We start from the raw sequence: 20,987 nt of genomic DNA on the forward strand, positions 1-20,987 counted from the left end.
ATGTAATGACGTAGTATCTGTTCCACATAAGGAACAAATTCTTATAAGATGAGATATAAAAATAAGATCTTATTGGGGTTGTTTATTATAAAACATAAAAACTTGGAACTTATTTTTGTAAAGTTTTTTTTTTTTTTTGTAGTTTGTTGGTTTACATCAATAATATAATGTTAGTTCAGCGCCCCCTTCCCTCAATGTTTAAATATGAGCTGGGCTTCTGTCAATCGATTATTCGGCAGTCTACTCTCTTACCGTGCGTCCCCCTCCTTTCACTCATTGGCTGTAAAAACTTTGAAATATTTCTCCAACGAATCACAGGCGACGACGTTTTAAAAAACCCGGAAAGAGGTGAGCTATGTTATCGTTTAAGCTGGTCTGGGGCGGTGAGGAAATGAAATCTTGCACGTGGGAATAGTGATACATCCTGTTTTGTTTTTTCCTCTAAGGATACTGTTGTGCCTTTTTCAACCGTGCCTTGCATGTGGTGATTTTGGATTACCAGTCGCAGCCGACATTTATCTGTAAGGAAACCGTGCTGATTTATCTGCCTTATCATGGCGGACACTGGAGAGGGTGATTCTGAGTACAGAATCAAAGAGGGTGACAACGTAGTATTAAAACGTGGGGACATTTTCAAAGCTGTGCAAATTCAACTCAAAAAGTAAGTCTAATTATTTTTACTCGACATTTGATGTTAACATAAACTTAATTTATTGTGGCGATGCTCTTCGTAAGTGTTTCATATATGATTTAATTCAAAGGCATTGGCAGAAAAAAATACTAGCTTATCAATTTATTGCGTTTGTTTATGTTGTTTTTGTTTTTTGTTCTTCACAGGAAGATTATTTTTGAGAAACAATGGTTCTTCTTAGACAATGCAATTGGGCATCTCTATAGATCTACGTTCGAAATCGTCTCTGGAAACCTGCAGGCACAGACAGCCAAGACCACACAGAGCTCATCTGGTGTGTAGATGTTTAATTCGTGCACATCAGTCCTTTTAACATTTAAATTCTGGAGCGGATTGATGTTATGTATGATTTTAATCAGACTCTGTATTATGTTTTATTTGTTTTGTTTTCCCAGATGCCAAAGAGGCGGGCACAGACAACAGGAACATTGTAGATGATGGGAAATCCCAGAAACTGACCAGGGATGACATCGAGACACTCAAAGAGCAAGGTCTGAAGGGTCAGGTACAGAAATAACTTTACAATTTCCACACAACAACAGACAGCATCCCTATGCTACTGTCAAGTGTACAGTATAAATGCATATATGTAATTGTGACCTAGTAACATGATGCAATTTCACCGTCCCAATTTCCATCATCATTAAAAATATCTCTTTTTTAAATTGTGCAACATTCATTGTCGAAAAACTTCACTGGGAATGTTCACTGATTTTTTTTTTTTTTTTATCAGATATAAAAATTACTTATCTGAACACCTGAAGACATGAATTCTGTGTAATTAAGCTCCAGGAGAGCTTGTTTATATCTGTAACTGATTGATAAAATAAAATATTCTATATAAGTCCACATACATTTTAATAATAATGATTCATTAACCCTAACCAACCACATGGGACAGGTGCTTCCCTTTTGTATAATTATCAAATTTCAACAGCAGCATAGCACATGGGATTTACAAAGAAAGACATATTATTGATTCTTATTTTTTAACTGAAAATAAATTGTTTGTGCTACTTTAGGAAATCATTCAGCAGCTCATAGAGAACAGCTCCACATTCAGGGATAAGACAGAGTTTGCTCAGGACAAGTACATCAAGAAGAAAAAGAAGAAGTGAGTAATTTAAAATCACATGGTGTAAGGACTATCCAGACATTGCAGTTATTGCCCATTGTTTGTTTGTTTGTTTGTTTTTAGGTATGAAAACACAATAATGATTCTCAAACCTTCCTGTCGCATCCTGGCGATGATGTACCACGGCCGAGAACCTGGCAAGATCTGGTGAGTCGGCACGTAGGAATTATAAAGGTTTTTAAGTAGTGTGAGTAAAGATCCATTTGGACACTGTGTGTGTGTGTGTGTGTGTGTTTTTGTGTAATGTAGCCACCTGCGGTACGACACACTGGCCCAGATGTTGACTCTGGCAAACATCCATGCAGGCAGCAAAGTCTTGGTGTTTGAGACCTGTGCAGGCCTCGTGCTGGGAGCTGTCATGGAAAGAATGGGAGGTACGTGATGTTTCTGCTGTGTGTAATTCCATCGTTGTTCCCGGTGATCCTGTGTTCATCTCCAATGATATAATGTTCATTGTAATTCCATCGTTGTTCCCGGTGATCTCCAATGATATAATGTTCACGTCTTTGTGTAATTACTGTCTCTGCACATCTTTCAGGCTATGGTTCAGTGATTCAGATGTACCCAGGAGGAGGACCTGCTCGAGCCGGTGTGGAGAACTTCGGCTTCCCTGCACATTTCCATGATACACTGCATGATTTTCCCATCTGTCACGTCAATGCTCTGCTGGCAGGCACTCTGGACACAAGCCACAAAGACACAAGTGTGTATATTTCTATCCTAATGCTGTTCATACCAATGGATTTGTCTCGTAGTTGTAGTTTAAAACTTTCACATTTGTAGGTCTGAATATAGAGGGGGGGATAGAAAATTAAGGCTTCATTTTATTTCTGTTGTGATGCAGGAATAAAAGTTATGTATTCTAAACTTTGCTGACCAACTGTGTACAGTACAGTTATAAATACATTGTCATTCTCCCAGATAAAAAAGAGTCTGACCAGGCTGCAGAGGACAAGCAGAACCAGCCTGAGGCAGAACCGCAGGACAGTCCAGAAGAACAGACGATGGAGACAGGTGGGAATAATGAGACTGCCATGGACCAAGAGAGAAAAGAGAAGGAACAACGCAGAGAAGCCAAAGTATGTTTGTTAGCTACGTAAAATACTTCTTAATTATTACTTGTTATGCTTTCAATAATCATTTGATTTGGTCATTCAGGCTGAGGAGAAGCGAAGGAAGCTGGCAGCTGCCGCAGCTTTGCTGGAAGGCAGAAATGCTGACGGGTCTGTGTCGAAACTTTTTTTTCTCTCTCCTTCAGTCTACAAACTCAACTGCCAAATAAGTTTGTGCACTTCATCAGAAACTTATGTATGAATTTGATTTAGAAATAAACCCAGATCTTTCTTGCACAACATGAGAAAGAACACTTTTAGCACTTTCAAATACAAGGTAACTACAGTACGTGGCTACCTTTAATTTGGAGAACATGCCCATCTATTTTTGTACCACCAGACTATTAAAATCAGAAGTACTAAAAATGAACAATGATGAGAGTTATGGCAGTAACCCTAATCCCGAACTCTCTGTCTCTTTCCTCCTCGTTCATGTCCTGGCTTTAGTTCCACGTGCCTTTAAAAGGTGAACAAAGTGATGGCCTTGCAGTTTCCTACCATGAAATAAAAGATTCGCTTCATAGCCTTTTGGTGATTTATGAACGTTGCGAGCGTGAAACCAAAGCCAGATGAACAAGTATTGATTGGGTGGCGCTGTTAACTCGCCTCTCCACTAGATCATCTCCTCCAAGTCATAAACGCTCTCATGGATTTTCCGAGACCCTACTGAATCATCCTGTTGATTTTTTTTTTTTTTTTGTACTGTCATTTTATTATGGAATATAGAAGAACCAGCGTCTTTCCAGTAATAAGCTGTTAAATGTTAAATTGCACTTTTACCACTAACATTCTACTGTTGAGGCTATATCTCAGGGCAGACTCCACCTACCCTTCATCATCTCTTTGTTTCTATTTACAGATTAATCATCGCTAGTCGATTCCACCCCTGTCCAGTTCTAATGGGGCTGCTTAAATTCCTCTCCCCCTCCAGGCCATTCGTTGTCTACAGTCAGTACAAAGAGGTAAAGTCAGTAGTTGCACTTACTAGAACAGGCTTGGGCAAACTATGACCCGTGGGCTGGATACTGCCCGTTCGTTTTTTTTTTTTTTGTTTTGTTTGAACTTCAGTAAAAATGGGCGAGTCCAAGGCCAAGTGTTCAATACAGTATCAGTCATCACATTGCCACTAAGAGTAGTAAAGGCTAAAAGCATTCACTGGTCATTTATCTTAGTTCACCCCAACACTCCATCTTCATCCATGTGCTCCCGCCCCCCCTCAAATTTTAGAACCCATTGTGACATGACTCAAAAAGTTTGCCCTCCTCTGAACTAGGACCAACTCTTTCATCATGTCATTAGCCGCTTTTACACACAGGCTTTATTACCTAGGGTTCCAATGGGAAATGCAGTGATTTCATTACTGCAACACCCGTGGCTGTCACTGCCAAGGAGTTACGGTGCTTATATCACGTCCCTCCACTTATTACCTCTGATGTGCTTATGTTGCTAAAACGTGTGTGTGTGTCACTGGCTCTGAAGCCCGTTTTTAATGTGTCCTTTTTCCCCGTCTCCTCTCCTTCAAACTCTCGCAGCCTCTTGTCGAGTGCTTCACAAAGCTGAAGGAACACGGCGGTACTGTCAACCTCAGACTAACAGACACGTGGCTCCGACATTATCAGGTAACGTTGTTATAAAGTTGTGTTGGAAAAAGACACACGGCCCAAGGCGTTATGTTTTCAGAGTTGTCCCTCTCTGCCAACCATAGATCCCCATGTCTTTAACTACATATTTGAGGATAGCCTGCAAGAAAGTTTTGATTAACATACATGTTTAGTGTCCATTGAAATTGAAGAGGTCAAAGGTCGGATCAATGTCACCACTGTGCAGATAATATATAATAAGTTGGTCAGTTCAACTATCTGTATTAGAGGTATTTGAGGGGTTTTTAGGACAAGCCTGCAAACTGATGGAGAAAAGGATTAGGGAGCCCTAGAATGCACTGTTTTCATGTTAACTGACCCCAGTTTGCCAAATTTCCATTACTATAATAGTTAAGTTAAAAAGTCATAATTCAGTCTTTTGCTGTTTGAACAGATTTTCTTTTTTTTTAAACACCTGCTACAATAAGTTGTTTAATCTGCGTAAGTGTCTAATGTGGCATGTGAGTCATCCTACTGTTCTTTCACTGGAGACTGGTTGAAGTTTCACACTGGTGTCAGTGCACAGGCTGAAGGTTCTTTGTTCTGTATTGATTCTGCGGTTGGGTTTTGTTTTCTCTCTCTTTTAGAATGTCATGGGTCAAGGAGCTGACGCAACCTCAGGGCTCTGAGTTGCACGTGTGTGTTAGAGCTTCCGATCAATACTTGGTTATATTGCATTCGCTTTATACAGTGAATTATATTACTGTTGTAACAGCTTTCACTCGTCTGCTCAACCTTAGAAATGTTTCAGCGTCCAGCAGCTGAAAATAAACTGTACCAACAAAAAGAAATATCTGCATACCTAAAGAGTTCTTTCACCTCAGGGCTGCTGTGTTATTTCCTCTGGTCCTTCCTGCGTTAGACGTAATATGTTCTGACTCTGTCTCGGTGCTGTGTCCCTAGGTGTTGCCTAACAGGACCCATCCTCTGCTGCTGATGAGTGGGGGCGGGGGCTACATTCTTTCAGGGACAACTGTTGCCGTGGACAGCGCCAAACCTTCAGGCTCCACACCAGCCGAGGAACCAGCAACAAAGAAAATGAAACTGACGGACACTGTGGAATAAACACACACGCAAACGCATTCAGAACAGCTCGCCGGTCTGACCTTTGTTTCCTACTCAAATTATTTGACAGGTCTGTAATTCCTGTTAAATGTGTTAACAGTGCAGCTGTATGTTCTGAAATATTTTCTTTCAACATGACATTAACCATTTATTGTATTGAGAATGACAAATTAAACTAACTGTGTTGTAAAATATATTTCTCATCCAGTTAATGCTTCCTGGCTGTAAGAGGGTCACTTTTATTTGACTTGTAAATGTTCATAGTTATTTTTTCCCCACCATAAAAATAATTTCAGTTCTCTCTTTAGTCCCAGAATAACGTCTTTTATTAGTTGCACATTGAGACAACTCGTTAGAACACAATTTATCTCTATCTGACATATTTATTAAATATAAACATCAAGTTTATTTCCATGCTGAAACATTTATTAACACCAAAAGGCATCACAACAACAATGATGAACAAGTGTTTTTGGCAAGGCCTTAGTCTTTGTTACAACGTTAGCACAGTTTAATGGCAGACATGCGATAAGAAGAGCAGCTGTTTCACACTGATAGTGTCTTCGAATGCTCTCGCAGCTCGCTTAGGCGCTGTTATCATGCAACTTGGTGGCGATTTTCTGCAGCTCTGTGTCCATGGCTGCCAGGTTTTCCATCTCCTTATCCTGGAAAACAAAAAATAATTCACTAATTAGAAGTGTTTCCTGTGGTCAAGTATGAAAAAACAAAACCAAACAGCTGTCAAATATTAATCTTTCTTTTTAGCTGTGTGTCTTAATAGAGCAGATGTGAATTAGAGGTTGGATATTTATTTGTACCCTATAGTGTTTTAAGATGGCAGCGTTATGACTGCGACTTCAGATGATTTTAGAGATTACTGGAGGTGTAATAAATCCTGATAAACACATATAACAGTAAGGAAGAGATGTTTCTTTATCCATCTACCTCTTTATATATGACTCTATTATTAATTTATTTTTGCCACATTCACAAAGTACATTTACTCTTTTGACATTCCCTCTGTAAAATCTTGACATGTCCATAAAGATGAGTGAATTCCATTACCAGCTTGGCTGCTTTCTCCTACTATGGTGGAGTTATGTTCTTAATAGCCTCACTGGGTCAGCTAAATGTACGGTACAGTGGTCATTGATTATAGAGCTGGCTGCAGAGCAGGAGGTGAAGAGTCTCTCTACAGATTTATTTGTTGTACCGCATGTCCTGCTTCATTTTGTACATTGATCCCATGTCTATTCCGGTACGTTCTAACACACGCTGGAGTCAACATCAGACATTAGACAAACATTAATGGTGTGGTGATAATGTGAGTGTGGCAGTAAAAAGTTTTTTGTTTTCTGTCAGTGAATGCAGCACTCACCTCCTGTGGGGTGAGGACTCTCGGGTGTGTGCTTCTCTTTACCACCTCTTGATTAGAGTGGTTGGCCAGCTGATTTATCTTATAGCTCACCATCTTGGCCAGTTCATCCATCTGAAACCCAGGAGGAAACAAAATGCAAATAAAGCCTTGTGTATAAGAAACACAAAGCAGTTAGTTTAAATCTTCTTCTTTCACTTTGATAAGCGCCGACGGGAGAACCCCTCATTAATCTCACCTTCTCTGAGTTTGCTGCGTGCTCATTTGGTTCCCTTTTATACCAGGCAGGATGGTAGAAGCCTCTGTAGATCCACGGATTACGCTTTTCTTCCAGGTACCTGGAAGTAGACCTAGTTACAGGGAGTGCTCACAAAGAAATATATCTGGGCATAAAATATATTTCTGCACGTGGTGAATGATTGCTTCTAATTCATCAGTAACAGAAGTACCTCTCAGCTTCTTCCCTGTCCTTTGAGGTGCCTTCATATTCCTCTGAAACATCGTCATTCTCTGATGATTCTCCATCACGCCTGTGCAATTTCTTTTTGTGGTGGTATCGGTGTGTTGGTTTCCAGATGCGTTTTTCCACCTCTCCGTCTTCTTTATCGTGTCTTTTGTCAAAATCCCAGTATTCCTGACTGCGGTCACCGTACTCCTCTTCTCGTTTCTCTTCTGCAAGCTCCTCGTCACGTTTATGTCTCCTCTGGTGATACCTGCCGGGCCTCCAGTCTCTCTTGTATATTCCAGAGTCAAAGTCCCAGTATTCCTGGCTGCGATCGTATGGATCTTCTGCTGCTTCCTCGAGCAGTTCTTCATCACGTTTGTGTCTCCTCTGGTGATGCCTGCCAGGTCTCCAATTTCTTTTGTACCGTCCAGTGTCGAAGTCCCAGTATTCTTGGCTGCGTTCTTCATCTGGATCTTCTCTGCCCTCCTCAGACAGCTCTTCATCACGTTTATGTCTCCTCTGATGGTACCTTCCTGGTTTCCAATTCCTTTTGTCTCGTTCATCATCATCAAGACCCCAAGATTCCTGGCTACGCTCTTCATCTTCCCCCACCTCAGACGGTTCATCACCACGTTTATGGATCTTCTTCTTGTGGTGGTAGGGACGTGTGGGTTTCCATATGCGTTTGCTTCTTTCCTCCTCCTCCTCATTGACATACCTCTTATCCAGATCCCAGGACTCTTGGCTACGTTCCTCTTCAGGCTCCTCCCTTTCTTCTCCTAAGGATTCTTCATCTCGTTTGTGTGGTTTCTGATGGTGTCTTCCGATTCTCCATTTCCTTTTCTCTCTTTCTCCACCGTCCTCCTTTTCCCCCTCTTCCTCTTCTTCTTCTGATCTCTTTTCAAATGCCCCCCAACTTTCCTGACTTCGCTCATAGTCATCATCTTCACCTCGCTTGTGTTGCTTTTGGTAGTGCCTCCCAGGCCTCCATTTCCTTTTCTCCCTTTCTGTACCGTCCCTCTGCTCCTCGTCTTCCTCTTCTTCTACTGATTTTTTGTCAAACAGCCCCCAACTCTCCTGACTACGCTCATTGTCCACTTCCTCTTCTTCACCTCTCTTGTGATGTTTTTGGTGGTATCTTCCCGGCCTCCAGTTGCTTCTTTTCTCCCGTGCTTCTTCCACTTCATTTTCATATCCCTTCTCTGTCTTGCCACCCAAATTCCAGGATTCCTCTCCCTGTTTGTTTTCAGGAGGATCTTTCTTTTCTGCCACGGACTGTAGCAGTGCCTCAATGTCTTTCACGTCACTTGTCTTTGCCTCAGTTCCCTCCGGCTGACCTCTGACCACCTCCTCATGCAGTATTATACCCTCTGCACTCTTCTTGTTTAGTGGGGTGTGTTTAATCCCTGCAGAAAGATCAGCTGAGATGTAATGATTGGCTCACAATAGACAACAAGTTGCAAGTGACTAAACTGTAATTCATTTTTATCAATATTGATTTAATTCGGTTGAATGAATTTTATGCCAGAATGAAGAATCTCACTCCCTGAATGCACTACAAACCTGTCTGGAGGATGTCTTTACATTCCTGGTCCAGCTGAGAGTCTGGTTTGGACAGAGCTTTGGACAAGACCTCAACCAAGCAGCGTGTTATCTACAAAAATTCAGAGACAATTCAGAGATTTTCAACTATAAACTTGTGTGCAGGCTGCACTGCTTGCATAAAGAACACAGAGCTCTTATTGTCAGACTGTATTAGAAAAACATACCACATCTTCTCTCTGTCCTTCTTTCCCCACCGGAAGCGCAAGATTTTCTGCAAATACAAGTAAAAAAAAATATCTGTGTCACTGTTTTTAAATTGGATTTACTGTAGGATTAAAAACAGAGGAGATCTGTCCATGGTGCTGAACTCTCCTCTCTTAGTGAGAACCTAAAGACAGACGACATTTTTCCACCTACCTGTCAAAAGAACAGCAACAACAACGAGAACAAGTCTCATCTTGGTGAGAAGAAAGTAAATCCAAGAAATGAAATTTTGAAAAAGCAAGTTATGCCTCCTGAGCAGGAGAGAGCTGCGCTGACTCTGCGCCTGCTGCTCTGAGGACTGTAGCAGAGAGAGCAGTGGCTCAAATAGGGAGAGAGGAGTGGGCTGGAGCAGCGTGGGAGGAACGCTTCAGGCTCCCTGCATGTCGTGGTTCATTAGACCAAGTAGAGAAAAAGAGAGACCTGAGTGAAATGTTGATGTCAACATTTAGTGACAAGAGGTTAAAGGATGGCTAATGCTGTTATAGTCAAGTCTCATTCAGAAGAAGAATTAAACGAATGCGTTTGTGGGATACCACAGCCAACAGTTTGAGTGACATGGTTGTGTTGAATGCCAGGAGACACCCGAGGTCAGAAAGAACAAACAAACAAACAAACCGCACTGGTTTCCATTGGCTTTTCTTTAGTTTTTTTTTATTTCTCCTAAAGTTGAACATAAATATATTTTTTAAAATGTCATTTAATTATATAATTTATCCATACACTGGACCCTATGGTAAAATAGTGATTAGTGCTCTTGCTTAACAGCAAGGAGGTCAACAGTTCAATTCTCTAGTATTGTAGTAACTGCTGGACTACTTGAGAAAGAAGCACAAAATAAAGACATTTTGAAAGCAGTGAGGTGAATGTAAAATGTAAAAAGGGTATCAGCTGCTACAAAAATTCATTTTTAAGACAACGGTCACACAACATTCTCTGACCCTAATATATGCCCTACAGTATATTCAATTCCATTCATGTCTCGGGAATTATGACCCAGGAAATGGCAACCTCTGTGAGCTTAATGTGAATGTCCTGCTTCACATATCTGCTCTCTCATGTGTGGGTTTTGTGACTAAGAATGTTCGCACATGCTTTTTAGTTTACTGCAGACGACCTTTACTATGGGAGCTGAAATAATCATGGCTTAAAGCAGTTTTTTTTCTATCTGGGGTACACGGAGCCCTGCTGCCACATGAGTGCATTGCAGGAGATAAAAAAAAAAAAAAATACTTGTGGATCACGACACTGCAGTTTCCTCTACACTCCCATGGGAGGAAGTCTGTGACTGGAGGCTCAGTGAGAGCCACCCAGTCAGTGGTTATCAAAGGCACTGAACCACTAAATTATACAAATCTCTTTCTCTGTGTGAACATTCTCCTGAATATTTAGCGCTGTGAATGTGTTTTGTGGCCATAACTGTTATTGCTCCGGTCCTGATTAATATTTTACTGAGCCATGAAGACATGGAGGCTCACAGACTGTGTGGGTGTCAGTGTCAGATCAGGGATTTCAGATCACTCAGCTGTTTGCTAGAACACAACTCCTTTCATCATGAAAATTTACATGATGAGGACAATACCCTGCACTGCATAAAAGCCTGGACTTGGCCTTGATCTTTGTTAAGGACGAGCTTTATATTTGACTAAAAACTACAGAGACGCTTTGATTTTATTTCAGCAACAGAGAGGAGCAGGTCTGCAGTTGTCTTCGGTTCAAATGGACTCAGATGTTTTTGTAAATGTCTGTCTGGTTAACGTTTTTTTGCTTTTTTTTTCATTTTAATGTTTTATGTGGTTGTACAAAAGCCTTTTGTTCAGCTTTTAATAGGATTTCCAAGGACAATCTCTCACTAATTGTAGTCTATCATCATCCAAATTAAAAAGAGCAAAATAGACAGCATGGAGCCTAAACTACGCTACAATGTTCTCTAAAGTTACTTATCAGTACTTGCGCTAATTTTCAAATTAATTCTACACTTAACAGGTTACAACCAAGTGACATGGGAACACTGTTTAAGAACGAGAGTATTCAAGGAAATGATCCTTGACATCATCTCATCTCAGCACAGTATTGTCTGCCATCACAATTCCAAGACAAGCAAGTCAGAAAGTTCTAAGACAGGGGTCACAATTGTGTCAATTATTTTATCGGGGTTTTTGCAAGGGTTTATTTTGTGCAGGTTTTTCAGCTCACAAAAATGAACGTCAATATTTAGCAATTAGGAAAGCTCTGTCAACCCATTACATACAGTCATGACATCACTGCTTAGATAGCTGTTCATTCAGGGATGAAAGAGGTCATCTTTGTATTATCATAGTGCTCAGAGACACTGTTTTACAAAATGTAACCAAATCACCATCGTGAATGTCAAAACAGGTTCCTGTCTGAATACAGTGAATCAGTCTCTGCGAATTAATTACTAATTGTCAAAAATAGTTTTACATTCACTTGTCCTCTAACATGATTTGTACATTTGTGATAGACTGCTCGGGCTGCACAGATTCGCTCTCACAGATTCGTTATCACAAATTTGTTTTCGCAGAGTCGTTCTCGTAGATTCGTTCAAAGCTTCGTCTGCTTTTGTCTGAAAATAAAATAAATTCCAAATAAAATCATTATAGCCGTGAACATTTTCGCACAGAGGCAAAAGATGAAGGACATGACTGGAGTATTCAATGACAGCTGTACTTCCAGTCCAGCACGGCCAGCCGTTTTAAAGTTATGGAAAGTGTCAGTGCTGCTACAATGTCAGCAGGCAGAGAAGGGCAGCTTTTGCCTGTGGCTAGGACAAGGAGAAAAGATAGGAGTTAGGGGCCAAATAAAACATAATCCAATTACATCAAACGCCAAAATGTATGTCCAATATTTAATTCCACGCATGACAGGCATAATTCCTATAATAAACAGTAACTTTCGCCATCAAAAACAAGATCAAAAGATCAAGTCAGGACGTAATGACAATCGAGCCAATCACAGTTTAGACATATGCATATTAAATAGGCACCATAAGTTAACTGTATATGTACAGTAATGAAATCATCAGCTTTGACCGCCGTTCACGTTCCGGAGACATCGACGGACATCGGAAGACCTGGTTGACCCCGGAAGAATGGGACAGGAGTCCGGCTGGGCGGTGCCAAGAAGTATGCAGTTCAATGTCGCCAGAACCGTCTCCGGAGTATATGAACGAGCGCCACCAGAACGTCCATCATGAGCTAAAGACAAGAAGATCGGGGAAGAAGCCTTTGCCCATCACGCACCGAAAAGGTAGAACGCCCAACCACAACACATCAGAGAGGCCTCACTCTTCACACGAACAAACGAATGCTAAAGAACAAACAGTGTTTCATAACACTCCTCTTCACCGTCGTCTACCCCTGGCAGCATGGATCCATCAGACGACACATCTAATAAATCTTACAATCCTGTGTCTCAGGTGGTTTTTTCAAAGTACTAATGCACTTTGAGATACATGATTTTATGAAATGTGATATATGTGTAAAGTTGTTAATGTCGTGGTCATCCCTTGGCACCGCAAGCGGACGACAAGCAGACGACTACTACGCCGCCATCATCTCCTGGACAACCTTCAGAGAGTCTTCTACCAGTCTCGGCGGAAGGGCTTCCGGGGTGGCCGTTGGCCCTGCCTGGGGTTTCTTCCGAGCAAGCCGGAGGTGATGCTGCCGGGGGTTTAGACATGTTACACCGACATGTCTAATAAATGTGTAAAACAAACAGTGTTTCATACCACTCCTCTTCCCCGTCGTCTACCCCTGGCAGGATGGATCCAATAAATCTTATAATCCTGTGTCTCAGGTGGTTTTTTCAAAGTACTAATGCACTTTGAGATACATGATTTTATGAAATGTGATATATGTGTAAAGTTGTTAATGTCGTGGTCATCCCTTGGCACCGCAAGCGGACGACAAGCAGACGACTCCTCCGCCGCCATCATCTCCTGGACACCCTTCAGAGAGTCTTCTACCAGTCTCGGCGGAAGGGCTTCCGTGGTGGCCGCTGGCCCTGCCTGGGGTTTCTTCCGAGCAAGCCGGAGGTGATGCTGCCGGGGGTTTAGACGTGTTCACCCGACATGGCTAATAAATGCTAAAAAAAAACAGTGTTTCATAACCCCCCTCTTCCCCGTCGTCTACCCCTGGCAGCACGGATCCAATAAATCTTACAAACCTGTGTCTCCGGTGGTTTTTTCAAAGTACTAATGCACTTTGAGATACATGATTTTATGAAATGTGATATATGTATAAAGCTGTTAATGTCGTGGTCATCCCTTGGCACCGCAAGCGGACGACAAGCAGACGACTCCTCCGCCGCCATCATCTCCTGGACAACCTTCAGAGAGTCTTCTACCAGTCTCGGCGGAAGGGCTTCCGTGGTGGCCGTTGGACCTGCCTGGGGTTTCTTCGGAGAAGGACGGAGGTGATGCTGGCAGGGGTTATAGACATGTTCCCCCGACATGTCTAATAAATGTGTAAAACAAACAGTGTTTCATACCACTCCTCTTCACCGTCGCCTACCCCTGGCAGCACGGATCCAATAAATCTCACAATCCTGTGTCTCGGGTGTTTTTTTCAAAGTACTAATGCACTTTGAGATACATGATTTTATGAAATGTGATATATGTATAAAGCTGTTAATGTCGTGGTCATCACTTGGCACCGCAAGCGGACGACAAGCAGACGACTACTACGCCGCCATCATCTCCTGGACCCCTTCAGAGAGTCTTCTACCAGTCTCGGCGGAAGGGCTTCCGTGGTCGTGGTCATCACTTGGCACCGCAAGCGGACGACAAGCAGACGACTACTACGCCGCCATCATCACCTGGACCCCCTTCAGAGAGTCTTCTACCAGCCCCGGCGGAAGGGCTTCCGTGGTCGTGGTCATCACTTGGCACCGCAAGCGGACGACAAGCAGACGACTACTACGCCGCCATCATCTCCTGGCCCCCCTTCAGGGGGTCTTCTCCCCGTCTCGGCGGAGGGCTTCCGTGGTGGCCGCTGGGCCTGCCCGAGGGTTCTTTCGAGAAAGACGGAGGGGCTGCTGCCAGGGGTTATAGACATGTTCACCCGACATGTCTAATAAATGCTAAAAACAAACAGTTGCTAAAAACAAACAGTATTTCATAACACTCCTCTTCTCCGTCGTCTACCCCAGGCAGCATGGATCCAATAAATCTTACAATCCGGTGTCTCAGGTGGTTTTTTCAAAGTACTAATGTACTTTGAGATACATGATTTTATGAAATGTGATATATGTATAAAGTTGTTAATGTTGTGGTCCGTGCAGCGGATCGGGTATAGGAATTGTGTAGAAGTACTGGATGACCCTAACGGCGGCGGGCAGCCCTGGGGCCTGTCCTGAGAGCAAGGAAAAGCTATAAAACAGTTTTTAGGAGCACCCCTCTTCGCCGTCGACTACTCGAGGCAGCATGAATCCATCACTTGGCACCGCAAGCGGACTCGGCGGAGGGCTTCCGTGGTGGCCGGTGGACCTGCCCGAGGGTTCTTTCGAGAAAGACGGAGGGGATGCCGCCAGGGGTTTAGACATGTTACACCGACATGTCTAATAAATGCTAAAAAAAAACAGTGTTTCATAACCCCCCTCTTCCCCGTCGTCTACCCCTGGCAGGATGGATCCAATAAATCTCACAATCCTGTGTCTCAGGTGTTTTTTTTCAAAGTACTAATGTACTTTGAGATAAATGGTTTTATGAAATGTGATATATGTATAAAGCTGTTAATGTCGTGGTCATCACTTGGCACCGCAAGCGGACGACAAGCAGACGACTACTACGCCGCCATCATCTCCTGGACCCCTTCAGAGAGTCTTCTATCAGTCTCGGCGGAGGGCTTCCGTGGTGGCCGTTGGCCCTGCCTGAGGTTCCTTCCGAGAAAGACGGAGTTGATGCTGCCAGGGGTTTAGGCATGTTCACCCGACATGTCCAATAAATGCTAAAAACAAGCAGTGTTTCATAACACTCCTCTTCACCGCCGTCTACCCCTGGCAGCACGGATCCAATAAATCTTACAATCCGGTGTCTCAGGTGGTTTTTTCAAAGTACTAATGTACTTTGAGATACATGATTTTATGAAATGTGATATATGTATAAAGTTGTTAATGTTGTGGCCCGTGCAGCGGATCGGGTATAGGAATTGTGTAGAAGTACTGGATGACCCTAACGGCGGCGGGCAGCCCTGGGTCCTGTCCTGAGAGCAAGGAAAAGCTATAAAACAGTTTTTAGGAGCACACCTCTTCGCCGTCGACTACTCGAGGCAGCATGAATCCATCACTTGGCACCGCAAGTGGACGACAAGCAGACGACTACTACGCCGCCATCATCTCCTGGACCCCTTCAGAGAGTCTTCTACCAGTCTCGGCGGAAGGGCTTCCGTGGGGGCCGGTGGACGTGCCTGAGGGTTCTTCCGAGGAAGCCGGGGGTGATGCTGCCAGGGTTTATAGACATGTTCACCTGACATGTCTAATAAATGTTAAAAACAAACAGTGTTTCATACCCCTCCTCTTCATCGTCGTCTACCCCTGGCAGGATGGATCCAATAAATCTCACAATCCTGTGTCTCAGGTGTTTTTTTCAAAGTACTAATGTACTTTGAGATACATGATTTTATGAAATGTGATATATGTATAAAGTTGTTAATGTTGTGGTCCGTGCAGCGGATCGGGTATAGGAATTGTGTAGAAGTACTGGATGACCCTAACGGCGGCGGGCAGCCCTGGGTCCTGTCCTGAGAGCAAGTAAATGCTATAAAACAGTTTTTAGGAGCACACCTCTTCGCCGTCGACTACTCGAGGCAGCATGAATCCATCACTTGGCACCGCAAGTGGACGACAAGCAGACGACTACTACGCCGCCATCATCTCCTGGCCCCCCTGCAGAGAGTCTTCTACCAGCCCCGGCGGAAGGGCTTCCGGGGTGGCCGTTGGGCCTGCCCGAGGGTTCTTCCGAGAAAGACGGGGGGGATGCTGCCAGGGGTTAAAGACATGTTCACCCGACATGTCCAATAAATGCTAAAAACAACCCGTTTTTCAAAACCCCCCTCTTCATCTTCGTCCGCCCCTGTCAGAATGGATCCAATAAATCTTACAATCCGGTGTCTCAGGTGGTTTTTTCAAAGTACTAATGTACTTTGAGATACATGATTTTATGAAATGTGATATATGTATAAAGTTGTTAATGTTGTGGTCCGTGCAGCGGATCGGGTATAGGAATTGTGTAGAAGTACTGGATGACGCTAACAGCGGCGGGCAGCCCTGGGTCCTGTCCTGAGAGCAAGTAAATGCTATAAAACAGTTTTTAGGAGCACACCTCTTCGCCGTCGACTACTCGAGGCAGCATGAATCCATCACTTGGCACCGCAAGCGGACGACAAGCAGACGACTACTACGCCGCCATCATCTCCTGGACCCCCTTCAGAGAGTCTTCTACCAGCCCTGGCGGAAGGGCTTCCGTGGTGGCCGCTGGACCTGCCTGAGGTTTCTTCCGAGAAAGACGGAGTTGATGCTGCCAGGGGTCATAGACGTGTTCAACCGACATGTCTAATAATTCTGCCAACCACTTTTTTTTGTAGCACTTTGAGCTACATGGTTTTATGAAATGTGCTATATAAATAAAGTTATTATTATTAATTTTGTGGTCCTGTCTGGTTAAATGTCTAAAGCACTCACCACACTCCCCTTCAAACAGAACTTTTTAAAAACTCAATGTAGTCGTACTGCTGTCATGTACGAGAATTATAAATATATTGGTAAAACCTCAGCCCAGTGGTAGATATTTACAAAGAAGTCTCCCTAGACTTTTAATCCTTCGCTAACAAAATGAATCAGTTACTGCTGGTTTCATTCGTACTTCGTTTGTTTCTCTATAAACGTTTCGAGGTAAAATCACCCGGCCAAAAACTGCTCCTGACTCAGCCGGTCAGCCAGGCTGCTGGACCTGTTCAACCAGGGCAGAATTACGGTTCTGTTTACAGGCCACTCGAAGCTGCTATCAGGTTTAACAGGCTCCTATAAAATATTTGGATGTATTTACTTCAATTAATTGTCCCTAAAATACCAATCTATCTATCTACACAAACGAAATATTTTACACAACTTTATTTTTTATTGTGTATGACTCTTATTGGTTTTTTTCTGCAGTAGATATGAAAACAAAACTCATAAGGAGAAAGATGTTTATTTCTCTGTCGGTGTTATCAGTGGCGCCCCCTTCTGCTCTTCAGTAGTACAAATCAAAAAAGCAAAAACCCTTTTCCTGCATTTCTTCCTTCAGGTTTAAACTATGCGCATGCGCACAGTTGACAGTATGAGCGGCAGCACGCACAGGAGTGTGTGAGCATATGTGTGACTTTGTGTAAGTGTGTTACTTGCTGTAAGTGTGTGAGTATGTTAACTTTACAGGTGAGTCAGTGTCCGTCCATATTTCCGGCCGGCTATATTTTTGAATTACGTCATGCTTATTCGATAAACTTCTGCCTTGTGTCTTCCTGCTACTTACGCCCGTGTAGAAAACATCAACTTTAACGCTTATTCTGTTAGTCTATAGACACGCATGCGTGTCATTCTTTGTCGCGACGATTGTCCCGGTCACGCAAAAATTACTTGAAGTTCGGCTTTGTTTGATTGACAGCTGGGCTCTGATTTCTGCGTCACTCCTGCAGACGTTTTCTTATCAGACAGACACGCCTAACAGGAAGAGAGTCGAGGGTGCTGCGTTCACGGACCTAAGCATGTACTCTGAGGCTCAGGGTCTGAATCGTGGTCCGAGGATTACTGTCTGATGTCTAAACCGAGGTCTGGGTCCAGGTTTGATGTCCTAGTCCAAGTGTTCTGAATTGTCCTTGATTTTTAAGGAACTGTTTTTTCTTGATCCACTCAATCCATGCCCATATCAGGAAGTCTTGATCACAGACCTCGTCTTGGTCAGACCTGATCAGAACTGTTACAGCTGGCGACAGGGGTTTGGAGTTTTTGTGCTGCACCAGGTCTTCATGAATAGTCCGTCTCGATGCCTGAAGGTTCTATCCCTCCTTCTTGTGGGGACACCTCTGGTCAAGGTGAGACTGATCCCTGTATGTATGTCTGATGAAAATAGTCATGTGATTCCATGTCTGGACTTGTCACCTGGCCTAGACACTTTGCTGATACGAATAACTCTACTGATGCTAAACAATGTCCCAATGCCAGAAGCTGCACATTCATAATATTGAGCAGGTGATTAGCAAAGAGCTAAAGCTGATCACTTTGCTAATGCTGAAACTTTGCTTAAGCAAAACTGGGATGATGCAAACACTGCTAATGCAAATGACTTTGCTGTTACTAAGGACTGTTCACAAGGTATAAACCATGTATTACTGTGTGTGCTGTCAATACTGCCCTGATGCCTAACACTGTACTAATGCTTTTCTGATGCTCTACTGGCACTAAATACTTTATTAATACTTTACTAGAGCTTAAATGCTATATTTTGTCTTCATGCTTTAAACTGTGCTGATTTTGTATAGTGTTGGTAAACACTGCTAATGACTTGGGTGATGCCAAACACTGTATTAAAACTTTGTGGATGCTAAATAGTGTGCTGATGTTTGAAACTGTGCTAATAACAATGCTGATGCTAAACACTGTGCTGATGCTCAACACTTTTTCTGCAAACACACTTGGCTAATACTAAATGCTGTGCTAATGCTCATGATGTTGCTGTTGCTAAACACTCTGCTAATGCTAATTGCTCTGTTAATGCTGAACAATTGTGTTAATGCTGACAGATTTGCTGATGCTTAATAGTGTGCCATTGCATGTGTGTGATTTGCTTTGCAATATTTTATGCTGAGGCACTGCGACATTTCCAAAGTGTTGCTGATGCTCAACACTGTTCTGATGCTTAAAAAAAAAGTCCTCTTGCTGATATCAAAACAGTGATTATGGTAAACAATGCTGGATCTAGAGCCCATACCAGTGATAATACTAATTACTCCGCTAATTGTTTTGAATTTATGTTCTTACAATAAACGTTTGGCTAAAAAACTGTTAAACCAGTGTCAGGATCAGAAAAACAGTGCCTGTCCTTTTCAACAGAACAGTCTTTGTTACACACACACAGGACAATAGATGCTTGTGTTTGTGTTACAAACTGCGTTGCATTTACTGACTCCAGAGAAGAATCAGTATTTTTCACTAATGTTGTTATGTTAATGTGATTGTTTTGTTGTCAAAGTAAAGTCAGATTTGACAAACTGTTGGCTGTTTTTCTGTTACATTTGCCACTTGTTTGAACTGACTGGCTGTTACCTCTTTAACACTAACAACCAAATAAACTCCATTAACTTGACACAAGACAAGGTTTAGCCTTTTTTTTAAGGGTAACCTTTTACTTTGGCCAACATTACGCTAATCTTTGGCCATTTCAATCAGTGACTTTGGGTTATTTTGGCTAACATTTAGCTGAAAATTGCAAAATATATCAATTAAATATATGGTATATTTACGATATAAATCTTTTCATCCTACTTCCTGTGTTCACTTTCTGTGGTTTGTTATTTTCTGGTGATGTCACTTCCTTTGGTCGAACACTGTGAGGTTAGAGGTCAGTGAGAGAGTCCAGTAGGCGGAGTCTGGTCTCTTAGACACTAATTGGATTAAACTCCATCTATCTTGTACTTTAAGACCTGCTCATACCTGTTCATGGTCCTGGTCTTGTTCTGAGTCCTGGTTTAAAGGTAGGCTCTGTCCTCTACTGCTTTGTGTGTGTGTGTGTGTCTGGTATGTTTGTTTATTTACTGTACACAAACATGTCCACGTCTTTTGCAGTTCAGTTATTTCCTCACCATGACCCTCAGAGGAATGCTGAGGATGTGAGTAAAAATACAAGGCTCAGGATTCAAGTGAGGATTAGGTTAAAAGAGGAAAATGGTTTGAAATTCCACATTTAAATTTTGAATGATTGAACAGATCATGATGCACTATAGAGTGAACAATGTCTGCGTGTGTTTGTTTGTGTGTACGTGTGTGCCTGCAGACTAATCTGTAGTCACATGACCACAGTCTAAATTTAACCACTATTGGCATCAATGACTGACTGACAGCTGGTAGTTTTCCCAGCTGTATTAGCATTTCTATTAGTATAAGCTTTGGCCATTTTGTCCTCTATTATTCATTGAGTCTAATGAGCTTGGTTGGAGTTGACAAAACTGAACTAGGAAGTTGTCACTGGGAAATTCAAACACACAGCTGAGTAAAATACTTAGAGTAAGAAACTAAAGAACCACCTTTCTTTTCCCAGAGCTCCGCCTCTCCACAGCCTCGATCAGCAGTAATGACAGTGGACCATCAGCCACGTCCTCCCGGTCTTCAGAACAACGTCCACCAAGCCTGATCTCCACGCTGTCCTCGGGCTCTGGAGTCTCCCGAGACCTCGCCCCCTCGCCCTCATCCCTGGGGGAGCCCACCCCCGATGTGAACCCAGTCCCTGTTGAGGACGGAGACGAGGAGATGCCATGCCCACAGTCTGAGAACAGGAAGCAGAGTCCTGGGCAGCAACAGAACAGCATCATGGTGCCAAACCATCAGCTGACGTACCTGGACCGTGTAGTGACGGAAATAGTTGAAACGGAGAGGACATATGTCAGGGATCTGCGAATGATTGTGGAGGTGAACACACACACAAAAAAAAAAATATATATATATATA

General features: G+C 42.8%; 3 protein-coding genes across 12 annotated transcripts in view; 2 read left to right on the plus strand and 1 right to left on the minus strand.

Annotated features, from left to right (window-relative positions):
- Positions 1 to 288: 288 nt before the first annotated feature.
- trmt6 (tRNA methyltransferase 6 non-catalytic subunit) lies at positions 289 to 5,830 on the plus strand. Of its 2 annotated transcripts, XM_008313233.2 has the most exons (13): positions 289 to 348; positions 447 to 661; positions 838 to 965; positions 1,087 to 1,196; positions 1,714 to 1,805; positions 1,890 to 1,973; positions 2,076 to 2,200; positions 2,365 to 2,529; positions 2,748 to 2,905; positions 2,985 to 3,049; positions 3,798 to 3,900; positions 4,471 to 4,557; positions 5,482 to 5,830. In XM_008313233.2, exons 2-13 carry the CDS (start codon positions 555 to 557, stop codon positions 5,641 to 5,643), a joined length of 1,386 nt encoding a protein of 461 aa, XP_008311455.1. In that variant the 5' UTR covers positions 289 to 348; positions 447 to 554; the 3' UTR covers positions 5,644 to 5,830. The 2 variants fall into 2 exon arrangements, with proteins under 2 accessions (XP_008311455.1, XP_008311454.1); XM_008313232.3 differs by lacking the exon at positions 289 to 348 and having other exon boundaries at positions 359 to 661.
- A 96-nt stretch (positions 5,831 to 5,926) lies between these two features.
- On the minus strand, positions 5,927 to 9,603 carry chgb (chromogranin B). The gene is made up of 7 exons (XM_008313231.3): positions 9,426 to 9,603; positions 9,233 to 9,279; positions 9,027 to 9,117; positions 7,468 to 8,869; positions 7,257 to 7,356; positions 7,022 to 7,132; positions 5,927 to 6,308 (listed from the first exon to the last, which is right to left on the minus strand). The coding sequence occupies exons 1-7, from the start codon at positions 9,463 to 9,465 to the stop codon at positions 6,228 to 6,230; spliced, it is 1,872 nt and encodes a 623-aa protein (XP_008311453.1). The 5' UTR covers positions 9,466 to 9,603; the 3' UTR covers positions 5,927 to 6,227.
- A 7,901-nt stretch (positions 9,604 to 17,504) lies between these two features.
- The window catches only part of LOC103381052 (pleckstrin homology domain-containing family G member 3-like), a 14,051-nt gene continuing 10,568 nt past the window's right edge, over positions 17,505 to 20,987 (plus strand). The window contains exons 1-3 of one of the 9 annotated variants that reach the window (XM_025056838.1): positions 17,505 to 18,095; positions 18,197 to 18,358; positions 20,581 to 20,948. In XM_025056838.1, coding sequence (XP_024912606.1) covers positions 18,310 to 18,358; positions 20,581 to 20,948 — 417 coding nt within the window. In that variant the 5' untranslated portion in view covers positions 17,505 to 18,095; positions 18,197 to 18,309. Of the gene's footprint in view, positions 18,359 to 20,580; positions 20,949 to 20,987 lie in introns of all 9 variants that reach the window. The other 8 variants (XM_025056839.1, XM_025056841.1, XM_025056840.1 and 5 more) reach the window with 8 other exon arrangements.

Source organism: Cynoglossus semilaevis, chromosome 7 (genome assembly GCF_000523025.1).
Source record: "Cynoglossus semilaevis isolate Cse_v1.0 chromosome 7, Cse_v1.0, whole genome shotgun sequence".
NCBI lineage: Eukaryota > Metazoa > Chordata > Actinopteri > Pleuronectiformes > Cynoglossidae > Cynoglossus > Cynoglossus semilaevis.

Bases quoted from the DNA above. Each gene is read 5' to 3' on its own strand.
- chgb (XM_008313231.3), bottom strand. From the start codon at position 9,465: ATGAGACTTGTTCTCGTTGTTGTTGCTGTTCTTTTGACAG. The intron at 8,870-9,026 runs GTTTGTAGTGCA...ATCTTTCTGCAG, and splicing joins TAAAGACATCCTCCAGACAG to GGATTAAACACACCCCACTA. The intron at 6,309-7,021 runs GTGAGTGCTGCA...TTTGTTTTCCAG, and splicing joins GAGTCCTCACCCCACAGGAG to GATAAGGAGATGGAAAACCT.
- trmt6 (XM_008313233.2), top strand. From the start codon at position 555: ATGGCGGACACTGGAGAGGGTGATTCTGAGTACAGAATCAAAGAGGGT. The intron at 966-1,086 runs GTGTGTAGATGT...TTGTTTTCCCAG, and splicing joins GACCACACAGAGCTCATCTG to ATGCCAAAGAGGCGGGCACA. The intron at 1,806-1,889 runs GTGAGTAATTTA...GTTTGTTTTTAG, and splicing joins ATCAAGAAGAAAAAGAAGAA to GTATGAAAACACAATAATGA.